The sequence below is a fragment of the Glycine soja genome, chromosome 13 (genome assembly GCF_004193775.1).
Source record: "Glycine soja cultivar W05 chromosome 13, ASM419377v2, whole genome shotgun sequence".
In the NCBI taxonomy this organism is placed as follows: domain Eukaryota; kingdom Viridiplantae; phylum Streptophyta; class Magnoliopsida; order Fabales; family Fabaceae; genus Glycine; species Glycine soja.
In genome coordinates, this window is record NC_041014.1 from 13,374,570 (window position 1) to 13,398,944 (window position 24,375).

At 35.9% G+C, this 24,375-nt stretch overlaps 1 protein-coding gene across 2 annotated transcripts; it reads right to left on the bottom strand.

The window, feature by feature from the left end:
* Positions 1-13,547: 13,547 nt before the first annotated feature.
* Positions 13,548-17,400, bottom strand: LOC114382758 (abscisic acid receptor PYL8-like). Of its 2 annotated transcripts, XR_003660281.1 has the most exons (4): positions 17,044-17,400; positions 15,555-15,770; positions 14,023-14,538; positions 13,548-13,804 (listed from the first exon to the last, which is right to left on the bottom strand). XR_003660281.1 is itself a non-coding variant. In XM_028342360.1 (3 exons), the coding sequence occupies exons 1-3, from the start codon at positions 17,182-17,184 to the stop codon at positions 14,320-14,322; spliced, it is 576 nt and encodes a 191-aa protein (XP_028198161.1). In that variant the 5' UTR covers positions 17,185-17,400; the 3' UTR covers positions 13,566-14,319. The 2 variants fall into 2 exon arrangements, 1 of the variants encoding a protein (XP_028198161.1); XM_028342360.1 differs by having other exon boundaries at positions 13,566-14,538.
* Between the last annotated feature and the right edge of the window lie 6,975 nt (positions 17,401-24,375).

A 24,375-nucleotide genomic window follows, 5' to 3' on the forward strand; every position in this document is an offset into this window, starting at 1 on the left:
GGCGACCAACTGTGCAAGCACAGCCAGAGAGGGAGGCTATCACGCAGCTACTATGCATACCGGGGCAAGATTTCACCCGTACCGCTGCGAAGAGACAAGTGTGGATCATGCGCACCAACATGACCACTCTTACACAAATATGGATGATGTTGCTACTTAGCAAACATTTCGTCCAGCGACCGCAATGCCGATCTCCCCCTGCGAAAGTATCGGTTGGTCTATGCCGTCACGACATAGGTAAGTATGCATATGGTTCAACTGATTTTTAATGTCATCTATTGTTTGCAGGGATTGCGCCCACAAGACACCCAACAGACCCGGAGAAGCCCAACAGGGCCCTGGGGTGTCCAGCTCTGGTTACGAGCCTCTGTTAGTCCTACAGGGTGCCCGTTCCCCCCAGCAAGGTCATACCGTCGTAACATAGGTAAGTATGCACTTCTCTCAACTAATTTCTGATGTCACCTATTGTTTGCAGGGATCGCGCCCGCAAGACACCCAGTGGACCCGGAGAAGTCCAACAGGGTCCTGGGGTTTCCAGCTCTGATTACGAGCCTCTGTTAGTTTTATGGAGTGTCTGTCACCCCCAACAAGGTCATTAGGCCCTACATTAACCAGGCTTTCATCAAGAAGTACTGTGCTCCCAGGCAGGCGCAAGGCGAAACACCACAACAGCCTGGGGATGGCCGGCAGCGGGCAACAGACGCGCCGCCACCACCTCTAGAGTTCACCTCAACTCATCCACAAAAAGGTTAGAGTGTTGCTTACGACACATGGCCGACCAATAGGCGACCATAGTCCAAAGCCAAAGGTAAGCAAAAGTACTAGGTCCGTGACTGACAAATCATTAGGTGTCCAGCTCAAGACGTTAAAGAAGCGCTACTAGGAGGCAACCAAGTAACTTTTGAATCTCTGCTTGTTATTTGATCACCTTTTGTTTCGCAAGTTATAGTAGGACACACCTAGTTGCTCATGATCCTAGGAATTTAAATAAAATGAGCACAAGCTTGGAAGGTAGTCATACCTCACAAAATATATGTATGTGTGTTTAGGTAGTGAAAATACCTTAGATATGCATGTATGTAATTTATAGCAAAAATACCTCACCAAAATATATATATATATATATATATATATATATATATATATATATATATATATATATATATATATATATGTATGTATGTATGTATGTATGTATGTATGTTTAGGTAGCAAGATACCTTTGATATGCATGTATGTAGCAAAAATACCTCACAAAAATATACACGTGTTTAGGTAGCAAAATACCTCATGAAAAAAAAAGAAGAGAGAGGAAATGAACAAATGATAAATAACTTTAAAAAAGGAAAAAAAAAAGAGGAAAAGGAAAAAAGAGCAAGTAAGGAAAGAAAAAGAAGGAAGGAAAAAAGAAAATAATAAGAATAAAAAGTGTCTAGCTAAAAAATAACATACTCGTGAAAATAGATAATTTCCAACTTTTATTTTAAGAAAAAAATTCGCTGATCATAGCTAGTTTTTGAAAAAAAAATGTGTGTACACAGTTGAAGGGTGAATGCTGTGAAAATTTTCCTGAACACCCAAAACGGACTCAGATGAATGCACAAATTGATAAAAGAACATATTTTGGAAACATTGGGTTGACTTAAAATAGAGGAAATGAATCCTGAGCCCTAGCATCACATGACCATAAAAATTTGACACTTGAGTGTCCACATAGGTGCATGAATGACTAGTTTTGCATAAAATTTCCAAATCATCATTGTTGCATTTGGGTCATGGAAATAATGTGGGGCATCCCCTTTTATCCCTGAACCAGACTAACACCCTGACATATATCATGTCCATCCGTTCTACAAGCCTTGAGCCAAAGTCCCAACTCACCATAAACCTTGCCCTCAAAAGAAAACAAAAAAAAAAAAAAGAAAAAGAAAAGAAGAGAAAAGGAGAAAATGAGAAAATTCCCGATCAAAAGAATCAGAAGAAAGCAAAAAGGGAAAATTCCCAATCAAGGAAAATGGGGGAAAGCAAAAAAAGAAAGAGAATTCTCGATCAAACATCGGAAGAGAAAAGAAGAAATATGCATAAAGGTCTTAGGACCAGACAATATCTGAACAATACAGATTTGTCATCAAGTAAACAAGAAAAGAAAGGAAACCACAACCTAAAGTGGTCCTCTCCCTTTGATTGCCAACCAAAATCTTGTGTGTCAGCGACTTTTTCGCCCTACACTAAACAAAAATAGAAAAGGAAAAAGCCAAAAACACTCAAAGCCAAAGTTCCATCCAAAAAACACCATTCCCCAAGAAAAGTCCTATTGATCCATGATCACGCATGTAATCTTTGATTTGATAGGAAATGATTTGCAAAATCAAGTCATGACATATCTATGGTTCGGAATTAGGACGAAACACTTACCTGTGTGAGATTAATACACTTTGAGTGATTTTCTTCTATTTTTGTTGAACCCAGTGTTTCCTCTAAATGGTCATTTAGAAACGAAATGCTAACATCCAAAATCTCATTTGTGGTTATGAGAAGATTTCATTAGCATACTCCCCTTCCCCGGTAGACACATTGTTTTTCATCCGAAAAGCATATGTTGCTCTGATTAGTTGGAAGTTTTGTCTCTTTACTAAAGCATGTTCGCATTTTAGTGAAGAAAACACCGAGACTAGTTTTAGTCTCACAAGTTATCCAGAACTACGTAGGTCTGAGTTCCTCATTGACGATACGTAGGAGCAAGAGCCTCGCTTTTGTCGGCCGCCCCACAATTTCTGTCATACTGACACTGGAGTCACGTGACATGTGGAGATACCCGAGTGGTTATCCGTTTAAACTTTCTTTTGCTATCTCTAAGACTCAAAGCATGATAGCACGCAGAGACTAACGTCATCTTCTGCACCCTTTGTCAATCGCGGCCAACAAGCCCGTTGACACGCGGAGATTTACGTCATCTTCCGCGCAGACAATTTCTGTCATACTGACACTAGAGTCACATGACATGCGGAGATACCCAAGTGGTTATCTGTTTAAACTTTCTTTTGCTATCTCTAAGACTCAAAGCATGATAGCACGCAGAGACTAACGTCGTCTTCTGCACCCTTTGTCAATCACGGCCAACAAGTCCGTTGACACGCAGAGATTTACGTCATCTTCCGCACAGACAATTTCTATCATACTGACACTGGAGTCACGTGACATGCGGAGATACCCGAGTGGTTATTCGTCTAAAATTTCTTTTACTATCTCTTAGACTCAAAGCATGATAGCACGCAGAGACTAACGTCGTCTTCTGCACACTTTGTCAATCGCGACCAACAAGCCCGTTGACACGCGGAGATTTACGTCATCTTCCGCGCAGACAATTTCTGTCATACTGACATTGGAGTCACGTGATAGGCGGAGATACCCGAGTGGTTATCCGTTTAAACTTTCTTTTTCTATCTCTAAGACTCAAAGCAAGATAGCACGCAGAGACTAACGTCATCTTCTGCACCCTTTGTCAATCGCGGCCAACAAGCCCGTTGACACGTGGAGATTTACGTCATCTTCCACGCAGACAATTTCTGTCATACTGACACTAGAGTCACGTGACATGCGGAGATACCCGAGTGGTTATCCGTTTAAACTTTCTTTTGCTATCTCTAAGACTCAAAGCATGATAGCACGCAGAGACTAACGTCGTCTTCTGCATCCTTTGTCAATCGCGGCCAACAAGCCCATTGACACGCAGAGATTTACGTCATCTTCCGCGCAGACAATTTCTGTCATACTGACACTGGAGTCACGTGACATGCAGAGATACCCAAGTGGTTATCCACACTTTTAAAACTTTCTTTTGCTATATATAAGACTCAAAGCATGATAGCACGCAGAGACTAACGTCGTCTTCTACTCCTTTTGTCATCCAGAGGCGGCGGGCCCGATGACATGCGGTTATTCGCACGCTCGATGAGTGATAAATGCGCAGAGACAAATTCTGCGCCCTTTATCATTCAAGAGCAGCAAGTTGGGTGGTAAATGCGCAGAGACAAATTCTACGCCCTTTATCATTCAGGAGCAGCCAGTCGAGTGGTAAACACGCATAGACGAATTTTGTGTCCTTTGCCATTCGGATTTCGCAAATTGGGTGATAAACGCGCATAGACGAATTCTGCGCCCTTTATCATTCAAGAGCAGCAAGATGAGTGGATAAATGCGCATAGACGAATTTTGCGCTCTTTATCATTCAGGAACAACAAGATGGGTGGTAAACGCGCAGAGACAGATTCTGCACCCTTTATCATTCAGGAGCAGCGAGTCGAGTGGTAAACGCGCATAGACGAATTCTGCACCCTTTGCCATTCAGATTTTGCAAAATTGGGTGATAAACGCGCATAGACGAATTCTGCGCCCTTTATCATTCAGGAACAGCAAGTTGGGTGATAAACGCGTAGAGACAGATTCTGCGCCCTTTGTCATTCAGATTTCGCAAGTCGAGTGATAAACGCGCAGAGACAGATTTTGCGCCCTTTGTCATCCGGGGACAGTAAGTCGAGAGGTGGGCAGAGACAAATTATGGTCATTCCGCGCACCTTTTCGCCATCCAGAGGCGATCGTGTCTGGTGGCACGCAGAGACAAATTATGGTCATTCTGTGTCTCGTCGCCCAGGCTCGATCATGTCCAACAAAACGGAGAGACAAATTATGGTCATTATGCGTCTTGTATCAACCAAGGGGAACAAATTCGAGAGTATCAGGATGATGTGTCGGTACTGATCATTTTCAAATTTTTGTAGGTTCTGCTGGCAGGGAGGTTCACTGGCCGAATGGTGTTTCGCTCGAACGAAATTAGTATCTTATCTTTACTTCCCTTTTATCTCCAATAAAAGACAAGTAAAGAGGGGCAACTGTCATACCCTAATTTCGTCCGGGGACCATCCGTTGTTGGGATGCGACCCTCGTTTGACCACTTCGAGGTATTTGGCACCCATCGTTAGGAAATTTGTGAAGTTCTGAGACATGCCGGAAGCCAAAAGAAAAGCGTTGTAGCACAATCCGTGAAGTTCCGTGACATGCCGAAAATTAAAAGGGAGTGTTAGTGCGCAATCCATAAAGTTCCCTAACGTTCCGGAAGGCAAAAAGGGATGATTACGTAATCCGCAAGGTTCCGCAACATTACAGAAAGAAAACAAGTATCGTTACGAAATTTGTAAGTTTCCGTAACTTTACGAGATTCAATTAGGCTTTACAACTAAGTTATGTAACTTAAGCAAAAGTAAAGCGTAAAAGTAAAGTATACAACGGAAATTAAAAAGTGTAGGGAAGAAGAAGACAAACACAAGAGTTTTATACTGGTTCGGCAACAACCCGTGCCTACATCCAGTCCCCAAGCAACCACCAGTTCTTGAGATTTCTTTCAACCTTGTAAAATCCTTTACAAGCAAAGATCCACAAGGGATGTACCCTCCCTTGTTCTCTTTGAACAACCAAGTGGATGTACCCTCTACTTGAACTGATCCACAAGAGATGTACCCTCTCTTATTCTCAGTTACAACAACCCAAGTAGATGTACCCTCTACTTGTACCACAAAGGATGTACCCTCCAATGTGTTAAGATAAAGAATTCTCAGGCGGTTAGTCCTTTGAATCTTTGTAAGGGGAAACAAAAGATATCTCAGGTGGTTAGTCCTTTGAAATCTTTTGTTTAAGGGAAAGGGAAGAATCAAAAGAATTCTCAGGCAGTTAGTCCTTTGAATTCTCTTGGAAAGGGAGAAGGGAGACACAAAAAAATTCAGGTGGTTAGTCCTTTATTCTTTTGGAAAAGGGAGAAGAGAGACACAAAAAGAATTCAGGCAATTAGTCCTTGTTGAATTATTTTTGGCAAAGGGAGAAGAGAATGAAAAGATATAGCATACTTTTGTTTTCTGTAGAATTTTCACTTGCAGAAGAACAAGGTTTGGAAAACAGAAAACTTAGAAAGCTTTTTGGAAAAGGAAGAAGAAGAAAGAAAGATGAGTAGGAAAGAATTGTAAAGGTAGTAAAGGTTTAAAGATTTCTCAAAAGTTGTTCATGAAGTTGTTGTGAATGCAAGTCAAGGTCTTGCTTTTATAGACTCTTCATGTCTGGTCAAGAAAACTATTGGAAGAGTTATAACCTTGAGAAAATCATGTCAAGAGTTACATCTCTTGACCTTTTATTCAAAACTTATCACTGGTAATCGATTACCATAATCATGTAATCGATTACACAATGCATTTTATGAAAAGATGTAACTCCTTACAATTGAATTTGAATTTCAACGTTCAGATACACTGGTAATCGATTACCAATATATTGTAATCGATTACACCATTTAAAAATCATTTGGAACGTTGCAAATTCAGTTAAAAACTTTTTTGAAATCAAATTTTATCACTGGTAATCGATTACAGGAAACTGGTAATCGATTACCAGAGAGTAAATACTCTGGTAACTTAGAAAAATTTGAGAAAACTCTTTTGTAAAACAAAATTGTGCTATGTTTGGTTTTTGAAAAATCCTTTTCAATACTTCCCTTGTGAAGTCTTCTTGATTTCTTCTCTTGAATCTTGAATTCATCTTCTCTTGAATCTTGAAATCAACTTCTCTTGAATCTTGAAATTAATCTTGATCTTGAACTTGTTGACTCAATCTTGAAGTCATTCTTTTGGACTTTTTGTCATCATCAAAACTTCTTGATTCATACTTGAATGATCATCATGAAGCTTGCTTCTACAGTCTATTGGTCAACCTTCCCATTCTTCTGTTTTGCAGGTTACAGGTTGTACCATTTATGGTGAGGCTCATGAATTAGGTCATTGCATTCCCATTGAAGAACACACTCAGGAAGTTCATTACATGGGAAATCAATAGAGGCAAGGATGCAACCAAGGAGGATTTTTAGGGTTCCAGCAAGGTCCCTACAATCAGCAAGGGCAATGGAGATCACACCCTGGCAATCAATTAATTAAGGACCAGGGTGGACGTTCCAACAGGCCACCTCAACAAGGGCCAAATATTTTTCAGAGGACCACCAAAAAGGAGGAGACACTAACTCAGTTTATGCAAGTGACCATGTCCAACCATAAGAGTACTGAGTCAGCCCTAAAAAACCATGAGATCCAGATGGGTCAACTGGCTATGCAGTTAGCTGAGAAGTTGTCCAGCAGCTTTGGAGCAAATACTCGGAAGAATCCCAAAGAAGAGTGCAAAGTTGTTATGACAAGAAGCAGGAAGCTTGTTGTTCGCTTTCGGTAAGTGCACCGAATCGCGCAAGTAGTATAAAATGGTACGAACCGAGTATCAAACTCTCGGGGAACTTGTGTTACTTGGTAAAACTATTTCAGTGAATAGGTGTCTAGTATAAAAAGTGATGTGTTTACTATGAACAGGTGTGTAAACTAAGTATTAAAAAGGAAAATCACGTGAGTAATGATGCCTAAAGACAAGTAGACGACACATTGGTCTTCCTAATAGGTGCCTGATGTTAAAAGGATATTCTCTACTTAACAATGTTCATGTGTTCTTTGGTGTCTCCTGAAATGCTAAGCCTCGATTCCTCATGATAGTCTAGCCTAATCCTGATCAAGCATCGTCTGCAGATTGCTCTTGTTGGACTAAACTCGGCCAGGACCGCATTAAGACAAACATACAACAACTAGGTTACCGTACCCCGATCCCTCGTGATAATACGACAAACTAGCCCTGTCCTATCAAGTTCTATGCATGCTTAGTGCTTGATTAATTGTCTCTACGCTTAATTTACGTTCATGCTTAATGATCAGTTTCGTTCATGATTAATTGGTGTATGTGTTGCTTAATCACATAATGACAACCTTATGTTAAATTTCGCTTAGTAATTTAATTTAGGGTTGGATTAAGTGGTTGAACTGATAAAGGATAAATTCTCGTAACCTAGGATAAGAGACTTGCTTGTGAATCAAGGGGAAACGTGTTTTAATTCTGATATTTTCTAATTAAATTTGCTCGCTGTTTAATTTACAAAAACAAAAAACCCCCCGCCCCCCGCCCCCCCCCCCCCCCCTAATTCGTTACTGCTTTATCACTATCTATTATGAGCGTTGGTTGACCATTGCTTGTTGGGAGATGACCTAGGATCACTTCCTAGATACTGCATTTTTAATGTTTATTTGATTCGGGTACGACCTTGATCAAAGGCCAATATAGGTGTCTGCCTTAACTGATCCTTAAGACACTGAAATGCAAGCTTGGCTTCCTCAAACCAAGAAAAACTATCGTTTTTCAACATGTCATTTAATGGTTTGGCTATGGTGTTATATCTCCGTACAAACCTTCTATAATAGCCTGCCAAACCCAAAAACCCTCTCAACTGTTTGAGGGTCTAAGGAAGTGGCCAATTCCTCACTGCTTCCACCTTAGCAGGGTCAGTAGAGACTTCCTCTCTAGTGATAAAATGTCCTAAGTATTCTACTCGAGTAACCCCAAAGTAGCACTTAGATTTCTTGGCCAACAAGGCATTTGCTCTCATGGTAGACAAGACTATTTGTAAATGATGCAAGTGATCCTCCATGCCCTTGATGTAAATCATAATGTCGTCAAAAAAGACCAACAGGAACCTCCTCAAGTATTCTCGAAACACCGAATTCATTAAGCCCTGAAATGTGGCAGGGGCATTGGTTAAGCCAAAAGGCATAACCAAGTATTCATAATGCCCTGAATGAGTTTTGAAAGTTGTTTTATGTACATCTGCCTTCGCCATTCTAACTTGATTATAGCCAGACCTCAAGTCAATTTTGGAAAATATAGTAGAGCCATGTATAGTCATTCCATGAGGACAATTTATTGAGTCCCACATTCTTCACATACGCATTGTGCCATTGGAGAGCTTTGCCTTCAAAATGGACCACAGCCAAGCGCACCTTGTACTCTTCGGGGGTTTGATCAACCGAAAAGAAAGTGTCACACTGGATGATCCAATTCTTGACACCCTCGCCATTGAATCGGGGAAAATCCAAGCGTGCAAGCCTAGTGTTACACGAATAGGGCCGGGAAGACGCGCTAGAACCTGATGAGCAAGAATTTTCGTGGCGTCGAAACATATCCTCGATCGTGCACTGTAACGAAGCTCCAATATCCATGAATTGTTCTTCCATTCGCGTATTGAGACGTTCTTCAATTTCACAAATATGTGTTTGATTTCTGGTATTATCAGCCATGGCGGAGTCGTAGCTTGGAAGGTCACGCTCTGATACTAATTGTTACGATTGTTCTAAGAACGAAGGACCTCGAAGAATAACTAAGAAAAGAGTAAGGAATCCACGAAATAGAATGGACACTGAACAAGGGATCTTTACTGATTGAATTGGAAATTACAAAGAGAATTTCTTACAAAAAAAAATGAATGAATACCCCGATGCTGAAACTGCTATATATATATATATATATATATATATATATATATAATATAGCAATTCAGTTACAATTTAACAACTAATGGCTGAGGACTTGCCACTTGTCCTAAGGCTAACTAATTATTTTTATGATCCCTGCATCAATAGGTTTCTCAACTCGGAGGAACTTATGGATCTGTGGAATATATCTTCTCAGTGGGTAGGCTTAAGGGATATCTCCAACCACTATGCAATTATCCTAAAAAATGATGTTAAGGAATAGGATCCAAAACCTTTTCGATTCTTTAGTGGTTGGTTGGAACACCCAAAATTTTAGGAGGTAGTATAAGAGTGGTGGAATCAAAACTGTGGTAGGCTGGAAGATGTTTAAGGTAAAGGAGAAGCTTAAGGGCCTCAAACAACATATCAAATCTTGGAGCAAGAACACGTTTGGGGAGGTAGATTGTCGTATAAAGGCAAAGGTTGACCAAATGGAGGAGCTGGATATGAAGCTGATTGAGGGCTACTAGCAAGCGGCAATACAGAGACAACAATTACAGCAAGAATTTTGGACCACGATCAGAGTGAAGAAGAGCATGATCTGGCAGAAATCAAGAGCGCGTTGGGTGAAACTTGGGGATTATAATACCCAATTTTTCCACTCTTGCCTTTGAACAAAATGTCAGAAGAATAAACTAAAGTGCGTTAATTCTGATGCAGTTATATTGAAGATGTGGTAGGGGTTAAGGAAGAAGTTAAACGCTTCTTTTCTAACATGCTTTAGGAGAACTATGTTTCACGACCCCAGATGGAAAGGGTGGATTTCAAACAGATAAGCAATGAGGATAGTAATTGGTTAGAAGCTCCATTTTCTTGTGAAGAGATCAAAGCAATTGTTTGAAGCTGTGCTGGAGACAAAAGCCTTGGACCATACAGCTTCAACTTCGATTTTTTCAAAGCTTGTTGGAGCACGATGGGAGCTGATATTTGTGAAGGCATTCAGGAATTTCATGGCAGTGCATCATTGCCTAAAGGTATCACTTCATCATTTACTACTCTTATCCCTAAATTTGAGCAATCGTAAAGCTTGTCGGAGTATCACCCTATTTTACTCATAGGTGGTCTTCATAGGATCATTTCGAAGATTCTGGCCAATAGAATGAAGGCAGTATTACCTACTATTATATCTCCGCAACAAATAGCCTTTTTACCCGGAAGGAAAATCCATGATGGTGTGGTTGTTATCAACGAGTTGGTGGATTGGGAAAAACGACAATGTAAGAAGATGCTTATCTTTAAGGTTGATTTCCAGAAAGCGTATGACTCGGTCAACTGGAGGTTTCTGGAATACATGTTACTTCATTTGGGGTTTGGCCAAAAATGGAGAAGATGGATAAAAGCTTGTGTTTGTTCATCAAGAATCTCTATATTAGTTAACAGAAGCCTGACGCAGGAATTTGAGGTCAAGAGAGGGCTGAAGCAAGGAGACCCTCTAGCTCCACTGCTCTTTTTTGTGGGCTATTTAGGCTATTTAGGAGTGTAGTCCATGGTGGAATTTTTAAACCATGTAGGGTGGATAATGACATATTTTTCTCTCTTCTACAATATGCTGATGATTCCATTGTTATGGGAGAAGCGGAACCTTTGGGCTATTAATTAAGGCCATTTTTCGTAGCTTTGAGCTCCTCTTGGGGTTGGCTGTTAACTTTCATAAAAGTTCTTTGTATTGGATCAACGTGGATACTCTATTCCTCCAAACTGCAGAAATATTTTTCTTATGTAAGGTTGGTTCGGTACCTTTTAAGTTCCTTGGTTTGCCAATTGGGGCAAATCCAAGGCTGGCTTTGACATGGAAACCAGTGGTGGACAAGACCAGAAAGAAGTTATCAGTGTGGAAAGGGAAATCTCTGTCTATGGGGGCAGACTTGTTTTGATAAATTCGGTGCTGAGTAGTCTGCCACTTTATTATTTTTCCTTTAATAAAATTCCCAAGAAGGTGCTTAAGGTACTAGTGCGTTTGCAGAGGGAAATCTTATGGTGCGGAAATTCAGAACAAAACAAAATCAGCTGGGTGAAATGGGATGCTATATGTATACCTAAAGCAGAAGGTGGTTTGGGGGTGAAAAACCTGGAGATGTTCAATTTGGCGCTACTGTCAAAATGGAGGTGCAGATATCTGGAGTAAGCTGCTATGTTTCAAGTATGGCGTGGATCAAGTGTGTAGAAACCAGCATCGGTTCCTATCTGCAAATCAGTCATTATGGTGGCGAGATGTGGGGATTGAGGGTTGTTTCTCGGGTAGGGCTTCAAGCTGGTTTGATGGCATGCTGGTTAGAGATGTTGGAAAAGGTGACAACACTTTATTTTGGTATCATAGATGGCTGGAGGGTGAGGTCTTGAAGGATAAATTTCCAAGATTATTTCAAATTACAGAAAACAACGATGCTTATATTGCAGAGGTGATTGTTGCGACTAGCGAAGGTTCTGAGTTTAGATGCGCAAGGAGGAGACGTCTTTTCGTTTGGGAACCATAAATCTTACGGGAAAGCCAGTTGTTGCAGGGACTTAACTTTAAGTGGGATCAAAATGACTCGTGGAGATGGAATGATAGAGAATGCTATGGGATTTTCTGAGGCATCAGCATTCAAGGCTATCGTATCGTCATACCAAATTGCACAAAATAATCAACTTTTTCCTCAGATGAAGGTTTTTTGGAAATCAGATGTTCCGTCCAAGGTTCTATTTTTTTCTTGGAGATTATTTCATGATCGCTTAGCTACGAGGGAGCAGCTGCAGAATCGTGGTGTCTTGAATCTTCAACAATCTGGTCTGTGTTCTTGGTGCCAACAATCAGCTGAAACAATTAACCATTTGTTTTTCCTTTGTCCAATTGCTAATCAAGTCTTTTTTGGGTAGAGGCATGTAGTTGTTATGGGATAGTATGGTGAAAAGCATTGGTATAGTGATACCTTTGGTCTTTGGATGGTTTTTTGGGGATGCTTGTACATAGTAACTGTACAACTTGTACAAGTTCTTCTATATATATATATATATATATATATATATATATATATATATATAACAACCTATGCAAAAATAATATACTGTTGTTATTCTGTCCAATTAATGCCGCTTATCCAACATTTCCCGTCCATTTTAATATGGATTATCTTTAATAGACATTACCAAAAGTTTCTACAAATAACAACACATTATGCATTTTTTTTTTTACTTTTTTTTTTTTCATTTCTGCATTCATTTGTGATCGGTTTCCTCCTTTTGTATTATATTATTCTATTCAATATATGCTGAGTATCTAAAAAAATTATTTTTTTTTTTTAAGATGAATGATACTAGTTCATAATTTAATTGCAGGAAATAAATAATAAAATAATATTTGCTCGATCAAAATGTTAGTAAGCAATGTTTTAAAATCCAAATTGAATATTAACCCATAAAAGCACTACTTGATGGTTCATTAGTTTAACTAATGTTATATATTATGATTAGATCGGTAATAATAAAAAATGTGTTTACAATTAGATAATATATTAAATAGTAAACAACACAATAAAATTAAAAGAAAACAAGCACGATTTTAAATTAATATAAAATAGGCATATTATATATTTTCTAGCTAATAACTATCATAATCATAAAAGTCTAAGTGATAAAAAATTAACATACCATAAATGAATAAAAAACAAAAACTAGTTCATATTGGTTCTGAATAAATTTACACCATTTCAGACCAGCTCACCTCTAATTTTAACATTGACTAGTTCGATCAATTTTTTCAGCTACAGAATACTAATTAAGAAGGATCCATTTCTTTATCCAAAAAAAAGAAAGAAAGAAAAGAAGGATCCATCTCTTCCTCTTTCTTTTTTAGTTTTTTTTACGACGGATCCAGCTCTTCTAACGACTCACTTCTGAATAAAAAATAAATAATTATAAAAAGTCAATCATCCATCTTTCAAGAGCGGTGCTAATGCACAGAAATTAAAAACTTAAAATGATAAAATTTATATAAATAAAACTTAAATGATAAAATTTACAAAATAATAAAAGTTAAGTGATAAAATTTGCAATTAAACCTAAGAAGTATTTGCCGTTAATTTTTTTCATTAACAACTATCATTACTTACTTTATCCTTACTTAAAAGAAGTCAAATCCAAACGAAGAACTAGATCTCGTAGTCCGATTGAAACATTTAGGAATAGTTCATACTTTGCAATAAGATAGTACAAGTTTAAACTTGAGACTTATTCTTTCTATCCCTCCCGATTGAAACATCTTCGGAATAGTGTCATACTTTGCAATACGAGAGTACAAGTTTAAACTTGAGACTTCTTTCTATCCCTCTTTTATTCCCTTTCTCTTGGGTTCCGTATGAGCTTCTACAGGTCTCCACTAGGTTGTATGTCATTTCCTTCAAAACAGAGAAAAGGGGAAGAAACCGAAGTATGTACCAAAGGGAAAAGGAACAAAGAAAGAACCAAAGCAACTAGAACTCCGTGATAAGAATTAAGTAATCCCCACTAGAAGTTTCAATTTTTACTGCAATTAGAAACTACAGCTTTCCAATCAAAATAATTTTACAGACTAAGTTTCACCACCACCGCCACCTATATACAAAAAAGAACATACCGCAAAACAAAAACCATGAACATCTCCAAGAGGCACCTGGTCCTTCAGTTGTTAAAGTATTGGATTCAGTCACCTGTCTCAAATATTGTTCTTTAACTGCTAAAGAGAGTAAACAGCATATATATCACAAGGATAATCAATAGAGCAAGTGGAATGAAAAACACTGCAACTCTATACTAATAATGGAAGCAGCAACAGCATAATTGCCAGTCTGTCTCCTAAAGCCTCCGAGAAAGGAAAGCCCCTGAAGCTTCATCCATGGCAGCCAAGTTCTCAGCAACTTCCAAATATAATCTCCTAGATCCGATCAATTGGTTCAGTGCGATCCTGCACAGCAATCCCTTCTGAGACATCGGCGAGTGATTTGAGATTGCACTTAATTAAGGCCTCAACGAAGTAGCAGGTTTCATCTTTGGTGTTGCCCTCAGGTACATCCACCACAAAAGATTCAATTACCAGTGTACCTGGCCTTCCATCAATAATTTCTGGGTGGAGGGACATGATAGATGAGTAGTTCTGAAAGATAAGAGATACAACTTATGTTAAAAAAAATTATTGTGTCAGGTGACAAGGACAAGATAGCTTAATCATTTAGCCCAACTTCTTAGAAAGGCCGGGAAAACAAAAATCTATATAATTACTCATGTTGGACGTAATGCTTGTTGCGTCTTTAATACATGAATATAAGTTATTACAGGCAGCAAAACATTCATAGCAGTTCAGTTCACCACGTCATTTACTCATCCTAAAATGTTTTTGTGACTCTAGTTCATCAAGGAGGAATTTAATAGGTTGACAATGAAGATTCTAGCTCACTCTGCGTACTATTATAGAGTATAAAATGCAGGATAGAAACCAGAACCATATAAGGAATTTCACAAGAAATTCATTACCTCCAAACCGAAAGAACAACTCCAAATTTCACAAAAGCAGCTATTTTCTGTTATCTAAAAGGTTTAACGGGCCTTGAAATATACATTAAACCAAACAATGTAATCCCCCATCTCTGTAAGAAATAATAATCCAATAATACATTAAGTAATATTCACAAAAAAAAAACAGCTAGATTTTTCCTTGATATTTTAATTTGGAAAAACTACTATAAATGAAAACTCATGTATAAAGGGCCACAAGCATCAAAATAATAAAGTGAACATATTTACAGAAAGGGAAAGACAAATTTAGCATTCTGCATATTACAAGAATTCATTCAATAAAAGTATGAAATAATCAAGACTGTATGTACTAATATTATCTAGCATCTTGCCTATATTGAGCAATTGGTCACATTCAGTCAGGAATTTGCATACCTTCTATCCAATTAGTGTGAAAATGAATGCACCTCACACACACAATTTTGGCATACAAGGTTGAATATAAAGTATGGATATGCAGAGAAGAGTGCTCACTTCAAGGAAGACAAATGGTTTTTCAGAAGAATGAATTCAGACTCGCACCATCACAAGATTTTATTCAAAGTAAATTCAAAATAAATAAATAAATAATCAGCTATTATAAGGATGTATTCATACCCTAAGTCTATGGTCACCACCGATAATCCTGATGCTGAGAAGATGCTCATTGTCATCAAGGAGCTCCAATCTTTCTGTACTTGTAGTGGCAGGAAGCCCTGATTTAACATCAACTTCTCTCAGACTTCCGATCTCAAGGTTTCCCCTTACAACACATCTACTTACAAATGGCTTGTACTTCTGTGGCTGATCAAACCTCCTCACCAAGGACCATACCTAGTGAAAGCAAATCTATGCACAATAAATAAACAATTTCACACAGACATGGAAGGTTCCAGTAGAGCATAAACATTCAGGGCAATGTCAATCGAAAAAGTTTCTGCATCAAACAAAACTGAAAAAGATGTTGTCAGGAAGCACATTGAAAGATAATGGGATAAAATTAAGTTCACTTTGAATTTGGTAATTTTTGTAGCTAACCTTCCCTTGGAAAGGTAATCATTCAACTATTAACTATTGTAATACACTTCTGCGGCAACTAAACTAACTGGATGTCTGGTTATGCGTTATATATCAATATAAGCGTGTCCTGATTGAGGCTACTAACAGTAGCTTTTATGTATATTCGTAAATATGAAACGAGTTTGAGATAATTCAACACAGATCCAAACACAATATATATAAGCTGATTTAACCGTCAATTCATTAAAATGTATAGAATGTAAAGAACCTTGCAATGGCAAAACCCTGAAATCCCCCCCTCCCTTTCAAAAAACAACAATGAAAATAGTAATAAATCTGTCCAATCAAACAAAAACAAAAGTTGTAGCATAAGATTTTCACAAGAGCAAAAAGACTTGGGAATTGAAACTTCTTGCAGAAACAGAGCAAGAAGAGCCATTAATCAGTCCGATTTAATGAACTATAACTAGTCCCTGCCAGGATGACAAAATGAGATCTGGAATAAACATTCCACACAGTTGACACTTCCTGTTTTTTTTCATTACTTGACAACAAATATGCATACGTTTGGGAAATATTCATTTTGGGGGGGGGGGGGAGAGAACAATCATTTCACCCCTCAAAAGCTTCCTAGCTGGGAGGAAAAATGATTATTGTTTCCAAAATAAACTAAACCAACAAAGCACTAGATCACCTCCCACTTATGCTCCCAACACAAAACCTACAAAACAGGATCAGATCAAACGGGATATCGAGAAGCAAGTAAACACACAAAAAAAAAGCAAAAACAAATATATATATATATATATATATATATATATATATATATATATATATATATATATATATATATATCATAAAACAGCAAAAACCTCCCAAATCAAACTCAAAACAGAACTACCCAAATACAGATACTCACACATTCCAACAAACCGTTACGAATATATAATCATCAAACCCGACCACAACGATGCATGCAAAAACTGAAAAACCACGTCACAGCAACACACAAACATTCAACAACAAAAAATAATAATAATAAACTTAAATTAAAAAAAGAAAAAAAGAAAAAAAGAAAAAGAAAGACCTGAGGAACCGGTGCTCTTATATGCTTAACGAGCGCAGAGCCACACTGATTCTCACCAGGCTCGTGCCTGTGGTGTCTTCTTATGTACTCCATCTCCACGTTGCTCAATCCTCCTCCTCCGTCGTTACCAATCCCATTCATTTTTTGGTTTCTCTCTCTTCGACAACGCACGCGAAAAGCCAAATCTCAAAACGCGCCGTTTTCAGAGTCCAACGTCACTATGAAACTGCTACGACGCCAAATCGATCGGCGGCGAGCTCTGATCGCCGTTCGGCGAGGAAAACGTGTGGGGAAATGCTACGAAGAAGAAGAGTCACCGCCACGGATCATGGAAGGGAAACTTCTGCTACCGAAGCTCTTATTATTGTTATTATTATATTATCCCGAATAATAATAACTAAAATATTGATTGCTAAAATTTAATTTAAATAACAATATTTTTTGCTCACTTTAAATCGTTATGAATCATTTTTTGCGGTTATTTATTTGTATGTATTTTTGCAACTTTTTCAGTTAATTTTCTATTTAACTTTTTATTTATAAATAGATTATTTCTCCTGGAATAAATATATTTAATTATCATTCTTTTTAAATTCTCTTCTTTTCTATTTTCTTTCTTTATTATTCTGCTTTTTTACGATCTAATCTTAATTTTAATATATTAATTAATTGTACTTAATTATTTGATTGATTTATTGTTATTCATTTATATATTTATAAAATCATCGCCACCCTAATAATAAATATCATATCACTGTAGAGACTTGGAATAAATAAATAAAAAAATACCATGTTCAGTTATTATGCAGGTCAAAATTATTCGTTTACATTTTTTAGGATTTAGTCTGGAGAATTTTTTATGAAGTCGTATTATGGAATTTAAATATTACACTAATTTTAAAATTATTAATATATCAAAAATGTAAAAGTTCTTACATTTTTGTAAGAGTTCTTCACACTTTTTTTTAGTTATTATCTACTAGTAAAATTATTAATAGTTGTAATGATTTTTAATTAATTGACTGTGATTTTTTTACCATTATTTTGGTGAAAGTAATTTTTTTCAAAGTAAAAATATTAATTTTTGTAATTATTTGTTTTGAAATTGAAAGTAATTTTTTTACCAATAAATGCATTAAAATTAAATTATTAGTTTTATTGTTTAAGATTACTAATACTCAAGGATTATCCTAGACGATAAAGATTTTTCCTGAGTTTTTTATTGTAATTACACGTCAAATACTTAAATTTCAAGACCTGTAATTAAGGTTGAGCAGTCTCTAACTAGTTGGTTTATGTGCGTGATGACTTACTATTTTTTTTTAATGGAAGTGACTTATATTATTTAATTGATTATAAAACTTAAATATCTTTGGTTAAAAATTGTTTGTCTCTTTCTTTGTTTCAAAATGGCCCCCACATAGTGCTATTATTACAAACTAACAATTTGTTTGTCCATTTGCGTTAGTGTCGTTTTCGTGATCGAAACGCCCTTCCCTCCATTGTCTATTTGCGCTCGTATTTTGATATATATTTTGCTAATCAAATCTTACCAGAGTTAGTGCGATCTACATTACTTAAAGTAGTAAGATATGTGTGCATTCTTATTGATCACTCTTATTTTTACATATCTCAAGTTTGATAAAATTAGTTATTTAAGTCCTTAAAAATGTAAAAAAAATGAAAATATTTAAACAAAGAAAATAATTCGACCAAATCAACTAATTGGGTTAAATCATTGTATGCTGCAAATATTTGAAAATTGAAATCATTGGCTTGAGCAAATGAAGATCTATTTCAGTAAGGATGTGTTTAATATGAGAGAAGTCATTTATGTTCATAAATTTTGAAAATCATGATTCATAAGAATCAATAAAAATTATTTGGTTGATTATAAATATTTTTAAAAATATTTAGATGATATTTTTTGAGGATAAAAAAGTTAACTGATATTTTTACCAGTTAATTTAATTATTTATTATATTAAATAATCTAATAAGAATAATATGATATTTTTATTATAATAAAAGAAAATTTCAACTCAAGAAAGTAATTTTCTTTATGAGAAAAATTTTGTGAAAAATCTATCTAAAATTATTCTTGGGAAACCTTCTTTTCCATAAATATTATTTTTTAAAATATATACTAAATATGAGAAACCAAGATTCCCAATTTAAAATTCCTATAAAACTAAGAATTTATCTCCTACCAAATATTCACCTATTTTAAAATATGAATAAACTACTTCATGAACACCAATGATGACACAATCTATTTCAAATATGTATATATATGAAATGAGTACCTTGAAAATGCATAAATCAAAGTGAATAAAATGTATATGTAACCCTCTACAAATTAATAAAAGGATTAAACAACTCTCAATCCTATAAGATTAAGATACAATCATGTATAAACTCAAGGAGAAAAAATCTAAAAAATGTAATTCTTCTTACACTTGTTTTATGGGTATACATTATTTTTTTTAGAACAATCAACAATAATTATCTTAATTATTTTAGGAGTCTTAAAAAGTCTGAGTATCGCCAAGAACAAACCCAAATCATAAGTAATTCTTGAATTTGATCTTATTCACTGGATTTTGGTTTTTTATTTTTTATAACCCAAAACATAGTAATCGTTATTAGTGAGGCAAATATAAATTTTTGATATCTCTACCCACACTTATTAGAGGCCAAATATTATTTTTTGAAATTGTATGATAAATTTATGTTTTAAATTCTTAAAAAGGATTTAAATTATGATCAATTTAATTTTTTAATAGTAAATTTGAAATATGAAACGATAAAATAATTCAATTATTTTACAACTATATTGTAATAAATTTTTATTAATTTTATAATATTTAGGTTTATAGGCAATATTTCAAAAAAATAAAATATAGAAATTTATTAAAGTATTACTTAAACTAAATTATTAGGTTAATTCTTAATAGACGTGTTATATTTTATTAACATTTATGTAAGATGAATTGTTATAAGTGCTTGGTATTACCTTTTACTTGTGAGCTTGATGCCATATTAGATGAGTGTAAGCATATCCCATCTTTGTTTCCAAACTTTAGGGTAGAGTTTGCAAGAAAACAATCTAATGAAGTGGCTTATGTTCTTACAAGAAGAGCTATCCCAAATGCCAGTCTAGTTATATATCAGCATGTGTCCACAATGTATTTGCTGTTAATTTCAAATGAAATTTTGTTAAGTAAAAAAAAAAAGCATTACTTGTGAAAAAAATGTACAACCTATATTAAGTTTTCTAATAAGTTAACCAACCATAATCGGTAAACAAAAAATTTAAGGACTGAAAGCAAAAATTTAAAAAAATTTAGGGACTAAAAAATAATAAACCCTAAATAAATGGATAACATGTAAATATAAATATCATGTAAATAATAAGTAAGTACGCGAGTAATTTGATTTGGATTTAATTGAGATTTATTTGTTTATTTTTTATAAGAATAAGAAAAAAAGATGTGGGTTGAATAAGTAATTAATATAGTTAGTAATTAATTTGTTTGTGATTGATTGAGTGTAGTTTTAAATTATAGTGTTTACTACAAGTTTTAAATTAATTAAATTGTTTGCATGTTGGTTGAATTTATTTAAATTCTAAAGATGCTTGTCAATTTAGTTCTTTCTCTCCCGATGAAATTTTAATTGCTCAATTAGTATAGATTTTTATTATATAAGTTTTATAAAATTTAATTACATTGTGTTATAATTACGCAATATAAACTAAACTCGGGTACCTAAAACCTAAACCCTAATTTGTTGACACCTAACTAGACACTTCACCATTGCATGACCCTAATTTGACACTTGGATTTTGTAACACCCTAATCTCTAAGACTGTAATTATGCCTTAATTATTCTATTTCTTTATTTTATAAAGGGTGTTAATCAATTTAGATTTCACAACCATGTAAAGTTAAGAAGGAGTGAACTGGAATCATGTAAAGTTACGGAGGAATGCATAGTTCAAGGATCAAAAGACCATTTTGTCTAAGGTCCTTGGTGTGGAAGCAAAGTTTTCCAAGTTTATTTTAATGATGTCAAAGACTTAAGTCAAGAATCAAGAGTCAAGCAAGTTTCAAGAATTAAAGAGTCGTTCAATCAAGAATCAAGATTCAAGAGAAGACTCAAGATATGCAAGAACTTCAAGAAAAGCATCAAGATAAGTATAAAAAGATTTTTTTCAAAAGAAAAGATTGAATAGCAAAATTTTTCCAAAAGAATTTTTCAATAAAAAATCTTTTACCAGAGTTTTTATTCTCTAGTAATCGATTACCAAAAGGAAGTAATTGATTACCAGAAGCTCAAACAGTTTTATAACTGTTTTACAAAGTAGTAATCAATTACCATGGGTATGTAATCGATTATCAATGTTTTTAAACGTTGGATTTAAAATTTCAAGAGTCACAACTTGTGATAAAACATTTTCAAACTTGTGTAATCGATTACACAACATTTGTAATTGATTACCAGTGTTTCTAAATGTTTTGATTTTTAAATTTAAACATGAAGAGTCACATCTATTGATGTGTAATCGATTACACTATGATGGTAATCGATTACCAATGACTGGTTTTGAAAAATAAATTGCCAAAAGTCATAATTTTTAAAGTGACTAGTTTCTAAAGTTTTTTTAAAGAGTCACAACTTTTAAAGTGACTAATTTTCAAAAGAGTCACAACTTTTAAGTGACTAGTTTTCAAGAGAGTCACAACTTTTAAAGTGACTAGTTTTGAAGAAATTGTCAAGAGTCACAACTTTTAACTTGTTTTTTCAAGAGCCATCAAATGGCTATAAATATGTGACCATGACACGAATTTTAATGATGATGATTTTCATTCAATTATTCTCAACATCTTTCTAAGAGTTTTTGTTCAATACTTTCTTTGTCAAGAAAAGTTCATTGGTTAAAAATTTGTGCTATTCTTTTGATTCATTCCTTCTCCCTCTTGCCAAAAGAATTCAAAGAACTAACCGTCTGAGAATTCTTTTGATTCCCCAAATAAAGAATTCAAAGAACTAACCGTCTGAAAATTCTTTGCCCAACCACTGAATTCAAAGAACTAACCGTCTGAGAATTCTGTGTAAGAAGCGGGTAGCTTCTTGGTTGTAATAGTGAATACAAGCGAGGGTACATCTTTTGTGGTTCGCTTCAAGTAGAGGGTACATCTACTTGGTTGTTCAAAGAGAACAAGGGAGGGTACATCCTTTGTGGCTCTTTGCTTGTAAAGGATTTTACAAGGCTATTGGAAATCTCAAGAACCGTGGGTTGCTTGGGAACTGGACGTAGGCACGGGTTGTGGCCAAACCAGTATAAATCATGTGTTTTCTTTCTTCTTCCCTACACTCTTTACTTTTCCGCTGTGCACTTTTTATTTTCTCTTTACTTTTGTCTAAGTTATTATTTTTGTTCTTTACTTTCTCATAACTTAGTAGTAAAGCCAAATTGAATCTAGTAATATTAAGAAGGATAAATTTTAATTAGTCAAGACACATTAATAATTAATTCAACCCCCTCTCTTAATTATTCCGAGGCCACTTGATCCAACACTTGGGAAGAAGGAGACGATGAACTTGGAGTCCATAGCCCAAGTCTCAAGCTATGTCAGAGAAGGAAGCACTTATCATGACAGTTGGGAAGTTACTTATGAAAAGCATGTTCCAAGAGCTTTTTACAAGGAGAAAAGTGTTGAGTATGTTGGTACAAAGAAGATAGTGTATCACACCATGTGTGAAAGGGTTAAGATTTGGGCAAACATCACCAACAAGAGTTTTCTGCATAAGGTTGGTTCAAAGACAACTCTTTCTGACCTTCACAAATTCATTTTGTTTCATCTGATGGAGCAGTTGCTCTTCGACCTTCCACACATTGTCTTCATCAACATCCTCAAGAACTTGAGGACACTAGGTGGAATGGACGACATATACTACGCAACTTTGGTCAACAAGCTGTTTTGGGAACAAGGTGTTTACCATGTTTTAAAAAAGATTGACAAGGATTCCAAGCACCAAGTCACTGTGAAAGGTTCATTCATTGCTAAGCAACAACAGTTTAGCAAGGTGGAGCTTTAGTTGGCTCAGAAGGAAGTTCCTCCAGTGGACAAGGAAGCAATAAGGAGGAGAATGCAAAGAAGATTGTCCAATATTACTCCTAGTGAGGAGAAATCCTAGCATGCTTTTGGCATTTCTAATTGTGTCAACAAGATCACGAAAGAACAAGCCATCAAGAGGAGAACGAGGAAGCAAGCACAACAAACTAAACAATAAGAGAACTCATTACTAAGGAGAGAAGGACAAAGAAGATACATGAGGAACCTACAATGTCCACTCTTCTGCGACCAGTGTTTGTTGTTGTACAGCCAAAGATTGCTCCTTCTAGGAAAAGTCCAAGGAAGCTTGTGGAATAGAAAGTCTATCAACCATAAGCTAAGGGACTTAAGAGAGACAAATGATGGTGTTCCTTTTCTGTCCAGGAACCGAAAAAGCGAGACACAACTTGCTCGTGCTATTCAAAAAAAGCAAAAGGCTATCAAAGAGAGGAAATAAAAGGAACTCACAATTCTAGTTGAGATTCCTCGAAAGTAGAAAACAAGAGCAACTTGTACCAGCAAAGCTGAACATGATGATATATAACATGGCTCACTTACTCGTCCATAATCTCCATAACTTGAGCGTCCACCACCATCACAAATCAACCTTGCAAAGTTCAAGAAACTAGCAAGGCTATCATCATGGAGACCTTGGGTGCTTCTCACCAAGGGTGAGTAAGTAAAGAAAAATTTTCTGGTTGCATTCTTCATAAGGAATGGTCATAATTACTACAAGTAGAAAGAGATAATCTTCAGAGATATGCAAGAACCTGTCCAATGCCAATTCATCATTATGTCACCTACACCATGGACGAGGTGTGATTATGTTCATAAGCCCTCTGCTATCGACAAGGCACTTCCATCATATGCTATTGTGTCTTCTAAAACCCCATCATGGAGACAATCGGTGTATCCTAACCTAGTTCATATAGGGCATCGTTGGATGATTAGTAGAACTCAATAGGCCATTTGTCCATCCTCTGAGGGTAGACAAGAGCTCAGAAAGAAGCCAATCGGGAATGATGATCCATTTTCAAAAGCACCTAAGGAATGTCATCTTCTAGTTAGGATGGATCCATCACAGGAAAACCTAACTCCTTAGGTTGTTCAATCAAAGAATGTTAGCATCTAGACTCCTATCACAAAGTTCTTGCCTAGAAATCCTATTGATCTCAAACCTTCAAAAGCTGAGTGGGAACTAGCAGGCATTC

Coding starts and splice junctions, on each gene's coding strand:
- LOC114382758 (XM_028342360.1), bottom strand. CDS start 17,184: ATGAATGGGATTGGTAACGACGGAGGAGGAGGATTGAGCAACGTGGAG. Junction 15,771..17,043: donor TAAGAGCACCGGTTCCTCAG/GTCTTTCTTTTT, acceptor TGCTTTCACTAG/GTATGGTCCTTGGTGAGGAG. Junction 14,539..15,554: donor GTGGTGACCATAGACTTAGG/GTATGAATACAT, acceptor CTTATCTTTCAG/AACTACTCATCTATCATGTC.